This window comes from Lycium ferocissimum, chromosome 6, assembly GCF_029784015.1.
Source record: "Lycium ferocissimum isolate CSIRO_LF1 chromosome 6, AGI_CSIRO_Lferr_CH_V1, whole genome shotgun sequence".
Lineage (NCBI taxonomy): Eukaryota > Viridiplantae > Streptophyta > Magnoliopsida > Solanales > Solanaceae > Lycium > Lycium ferocissimum.
The window spans coordinates 54515697-54521820 of NC_081347.1; the positions used below are offsets into that span (position 1 = coordinate 54515697).

A 6124-nucleotide genomic window follows, 5' to 3' on the forward strand; every position below is an offset into this window, starting at 1 on the left:
TGCTATTTTTGAAATTAGATTATCAAAAAAATAGAAGATTTAATTCCTAGTCAACCCTCTGTCATTGACGAAGGGACTCGGGTTGGTACACGGATACCACACAAAGTTGTCTACTCGTTTAAGCTTACCACGACGTGTTGACTTGTATACCACAAATACGAAATTACCATGATATAACCTTTTCCTTCACCTAAACAATTTAATACCTCTAAACAACTCCTTTATAATTCAATTAGCAACCATATTGTCCCTCCACCAATAGACAAAAAATTCACTAGTTTTTTCTTCCAACTTATTATCCGAAATTTCTCATTGTTCAAACAATACTAGTTTGTGTATAGTTCCGTGATCAAATCAACTTATTTGCATCTCAACTATTTCATTCTATGGATCCAACACACACCAAGACCAACTCCGGAGCCAGTAAGCCCAATAGTCATCCAAAACCGACCAAATCCGAGCTGATGTCCAGCGCAAAGCTAGTGGCTGACGCGGCCAAAGCAAAGCTCCATCACGATCAAAAAAAGGTGGAAAAAGCGGAGCTCGCTGGAGCCGCCGCTGACCTCCTTAACGCCGCCTCTCAGTACGGCAAACTAGAAGATAAAAGTATGGGAAAGTTTGTTGGTAAAGCAGAGACTTATCTCCACAAATACGAAACTTCTCATTCCACAACCACAACCACTAATACTGCCACCGGCACCACCACCACCACCACCACCTCTACGACTGAACACACGCAGTCGTCGGGGCATACAGGAGGAAAACATGAACAATCTGGAAGTGGATATGGTGAGTATATTAAAATGGCTGAGGGAATTTTCAAGAAACATTCTGATGGGACACACTCATCGGAATCCGGTAATGATCATGGCCATGGTGGAGGTAAAAAAGGAGAGTATCTTAAGATGGCTGGAGAATTCTTGAAGAAGCATTGACATGTACCATAGAAGATTATCTGATTTTCTCTTTTCTAATTAAAACTTCAAATTATGTTTTTACTGTTTTTTTCCTGCAGTTGTAGAAATTTGGCTATAGTTGGTAGTGGATGGATGTAATTTGTAATGTGTGGCCTAGGTTGTATCAGCACTAGTGTGGTGCTAGCCAATGAAAATAAATTTGTCCTAGAGAAAGTACATAAGTTGCGCCGTACAGTAATTTGAAAAAGTTATTTACTCGCTCCGAATTTTTAGATTTTGAAATTTGTGATTTAAAATATAGTCGCCAAAAATAACTCTAATGTATGAAAAATGACTCATAAGAACCTTTTATCCGCTTATTAGTCTAAAAAAATACTCCCAACCTATTTTTTGGCTAAAAAATATCCTTCAAACTAACACCTACCTTATGGCTTTTTCCGATTTTAAAGAGTAATGTGACTTATTATAATTGGCCATACATATTATTTAACTTAAAATCAAACTCACCCACTTTTAAATCTAAACATGCAAACCCGTTTAATACTCCATCCTCGGTGACGATGTGGAGTATTATGATGCCCATGCAAGTGATGAGGAGAATGACGTCAGGAGAGTGAGGCACGGTGGGCCTGTTACGGTCCACTTTTACGCTCGCTCAAAAAAACTTCTCATAACTTGGCATCTTGTCGTGAACAAATAGAGTCGCCACCTGGAATGGGAATTAGGAAACCAATTTAAAGGTTAATATATTGGAAAACCTTTAAAAAATCCAGAGAACGGGTAAGGGTTCTGGTAATCTCCCGAGGAAGGTATTAAGCACCTCGGTATTAAGGATCTGCCCAATGCGGTTTACCTACGGATCTAACATTTTATGACTAAAAGTTTGTATAACTTGTTTGTGAAAAATGTGCTTAAGGTTCATATATATAAGATTTGAAAGAGGCATATTCATGACTAATTAGTTAGAAAAAAGAAAATATATTTTATTTGGAAAATGAAAAGTTTGTATACCTTGTTTGTGAGAAATGTGTTTTACTTTTGAAAATCATTTTTAGCATTTCAATTACGTCATTAACTCAACGAGTGAATTAACTCATAATTTAGCTAATCATGAAGGAATTAATCCCTTCAAGTGTGCACGGCTTATCGAGATTTTGAGTTATATATATATAATCGAACCTTTTAATCCGTTAATGAATTCACTTGTTTACAACTCAAAAGATACGAAAGATTTTAAAGCTATTTTAACAAGTCCTTTATGAATTTCCTTGTTTTAACAACTTAAAAGATATATATAACATCCCAAAATTGTTTAACAAGTATCGGACGTTAGTCCATTTTAAAAGATCTGCTTTGAACAAAATTGCATTTAAGCCTCGAAATTAATTTGAAACAAGTTTTTTTCAGGAAATTATTAAAAATCAGTTTGGACCTTTAATGACCCAACACTCTTTTGGCTAATCGATGATAAGATCCGCTCTTTGAAATCCATTTCTTCAATTCTTGAGTAAAATCTGGAAACTTGATTTTTGACATACTGTGCGACAAAATGATTCCTTATCATTTAACCGAAAAATGTGTGCTTGTCCTTTTCGAAATCTCCTTTCATCACTTAAACCCATTTCCAATCCAATTTTAAAAAAGAAAAACAAAGCCATTTGTGGCCAGATTAAATCCTGAAAAAACTAGTCGGTTGTTTGGTGACTACAATTTTCACGTTCTGCTCGGGATTCATCAATGTTAAGAAAATAAATGCAAAGTAAAGTGTTAGTCATTTCATACGACTCAAATGCATAAAATAAAAGTGAAGTAAAGAAAGAGTTAGCTAATTGGGCTCTTGGCCCATTTCTGCGATCTGGCGTCTTGCTACTGCTGATAACCCGCAGCTGGGCTTCTTGCCCATATCCTTTATTTGTTGGGCAATTCGCAGAATTGCCCTTCTTTTGGGGTGGTCTTTAAATTTTGCCCCTCATATTTGAAATGTTTAAATTTTCGCTAGCTTCGCTAACACCCATACGCTCCAGGTTCAGAACCCATAACAGTCAAAATTTTAAAAAAAAATTAGCAAAGCGCTTAAATTTCGCTATGCCGCAAACCAGACATACACTTCGCTAAGAATTGCAAAGTATCTTGACCGATACTTATGCCTTGCAATGGCGTACTTAATAGTATGTCGTCCCCAAGATAACTTTGATAATTCCTTCACAAAGTTATGCCTAGATCCGGCATAAAAGTTTGCCCATTAAAAGTATGCCCCCACCGCATAACTTTGTGAAGGAATTATCAAATCTTACGGTCCTCCACCGTAAATAAATATTTGAGTGATAAGTCATAGCATGTTTTGTTACCATTATCCCGTAAAGTGGTTCAAAATATTCATCATTCTTGTGGAAGCTTGCTAGGTGTATCACGTGGAGGACCTAAAGTTTCTGATATTGTGAATAAAGATTCAGTGTGCTCGATCGACCATCTATAGCTAGCTTACTTACACCGTAATTATCGTGTGGCTTTATCTAAGATTTACTTCATTGACAGAATAAACATGTTTCTCGTGTCGGGTGGAAATGGTACGATGTTGGTGCAAATGCAATTCATGATAGGTTGTCAATCGTGGCGTACGTGTTAATATTGTTAAGTTTGATTCGTTTATTTTAATTAGGATGGGTATGTAGTTAAAAATTATGTGAAGAACCGACTTTTCGAATACTTATGCCTTATGGGCAAACTTGGCATAAGTACGCCGGTCCGATAACTTTGATAACTCCTTCACAAAGTTACGCGGCGGGGCATACTTTTAATGGCAAACTTTTATGCTGGACCCTAAGAAAACTTTGTGAAGGAATTATCAAAGTTATCTCATACGGACCAGATACTTACGCTAAGTCCGCACATTGCGCGCAAGTATGCGGTCCGCATAACTTTGGTAATTCCTTAACAAAAGTACGCGGTCCCAGATAGCGAAATTTAAACTCGCCTTACGAATTTTTTTAAAAATTTTGACTGCGCGTGGGTTCGAACCTGGAACCTATGGGTGTTAGCCGAAGGGCAAATTTTAAAGATTTCAATTATGAGGGGCAAAATTTAAAGACCACCCCAAAAGAAGGGCACTCCGCGCAAAAAAATGTTATTTGTTCAGTGAAGATAGAGGCTGACTCGATAACGTTATGTTGGGCCTCGGGTCCAAAACAAAATGTGATGGAGAAGAGATGAGCGCATTGGACTCGTTGGGGAAACTTCCATGCATAAAATAAATAAAAGGATTAGAGATCTAATAAGGGAAAGTTTCATAAATGACTAACTTGGAAGGCCTTATTTATGCATTTTAGCTACATTTTACCTATTTACATGACGTAGCAAACGTATAGCAAAACTCAACACTTGTTACTTATTGTATTCGCGCTGCTGTATTCATGAATACAGTTATTAAAATTTGCTGAGTTTTGTATTCAATTTAAATATATTCAAACTTAACTGTATTCATTGTAGCTACTTTTATATTGTATTCACTTTATTATATTTAATCGGTTGTATACAAAACACATAATTTTGCACTAAAAAAGTTAACGAATACACTCAAAAACTGAATACAAAAAAATAAAATTCACTCTATTCATTTGTATACACTTCAAAATTCAATGTATTCATTTGTATACAAGAAATAAAATTAACGAATATACTCAAATACAGAATACAAGAAATAAAATACACCCAAACACTAAATTGTATGCTAAAAAATTAAAGAATACACTGAATTGTATGCTAAAAAATTAATGAATACATTGAAAAAGAAACACGATTTTTTCGCATCCCAAGACCGAAATCTGACCGGAAAAAGCCACCGTCGGCCAAACTCTGACAAAGCAACATTTGTCGACGGTGAAGATCTCATGTATATCCGATCAGATCTGGCCAAGATCTGACTGGATCTGACCGTCAAAGTTCGCCGGAGAAGGATGGAAGGCCAATCATTGAAGATCTGATGTATATCCATCAGATCCGGTCAGATCTTGATCGAATCTAACCATCAAAGTTCGCCGGAGAAGGATGAAAGGCCAATCGGTGAAGATCTGATGTACATCCGATCAGATCCGGCCAAGATATGACCGGATCTGACCGTCAAAATTCGCCGGAGAAAGGTCATGCGGCCGGCGCAGCATATGGGGCGGAGACGAGAGAGAGAGAGAGATGGAAGGGTTGGATTGGAAGTGAATAACGTGATGATGGGGTATTCTACTTTGTATATATATAGCTATAAGTTGTATTTAACATATTATTATTAGCTATGGGATGTAATTATTTTAAACTATAGCTACTATATATAAATATGTAGTAGAGTTAGTTATGCTATGTAGAATTCCCATCTAATAATATGATTATTTAGTCTCAAACCAATTCATAGACACACCCATCAACGCACTTTTAAACATGGAATCAAACGAACCCAAATGAGATGTTTTACTGGAGAATATGGGTAAGGCAAATAACGACCTCTAATACATTTTAAAGACAAAAAAAACAAGGGGAAACTTGAATCCAGAGAAAGCAAAGAAGGCTGCTCAACCTTTTAAGCTAATTTTAGTATTAACAGGAGACTAAATCCATACTTAACTACACTTGATGAGAACTCAACATTCAAAATGGATATGTTTCCACATTAGCTGGTGGATAATGTCTTAGCTTGGGCTTAACACACTTTAGACATAATAGACCCTCTTTAAGGATTTCGGTCAAGATTCAAATGTCTAAGGACGGATATTTACTTATTACAACTCAAAGTGCTAACACTTGATGAACGAGAGAGCACGTATATGGGAAGATTTAGTTTCCAGAAATTGGACACGAGCATGGTCGAAAACAGCTTTCAACAACTAACAGAGAAAACTAAAGAGAAGAACAAACACAATACACTTAGATTGTTTGCTCACAAGAAGCCAGTTGGACACGGAAAGATTTTACATAACTAAAAATTAAGAGCATTGCTTGGCCACACATAACTTAAATATATTCTGTTAATCTTTCTAAGACAAAGAGACAAGCAAACCCCATATTAAAACAAAGTTACTATCAATTTGTAGAGGGTTCAAACTTAAAAGGGTTATGCTACAAAACACACAAAGACGGGACTTCAAACCTCTTCAATCTTGTCTAGCTATTCTTATGGCTACACTTCAGTGAGTTGCAGGTGAGCTAGATAGGCTTTGAAATAA

The 6124-nt window shown here is 36.4% G+C and overlaps 1 protein-coding gene across 1 annotated transcript; it reads left to right on the forward strand.

Moving 5' to 3' along the window:
- Positions 1-213: 213 nt before the first annotated feature.
- Positions 214-1172, forward strand: LOC132059836 (nodulin-related protein 1-like). The gene has a single exon (XM_059452633.1). The coding sequence runs from the start codon at positions 387-389 to the stop codon at positions 933-935; it is 549 nt and encodes a 182-aa protein (XP_059308616.1). The 5' UTR covers positions 214-386; the 3' UTR covers positions 936-1172.
- The last annotated feature ends 4952 nt before the right edge of the window (positions 1173-6124 follow it).

Bases quoted from the DNA above. Each gene is read 5' to 3' on its own strand.
- LOC132059836 (XM_059452633.1), top strand. From the start codon at position 387: ATGGATCCAACACACACCAAGACCAACTCCGGAGCCAGTAAGCCCAAT.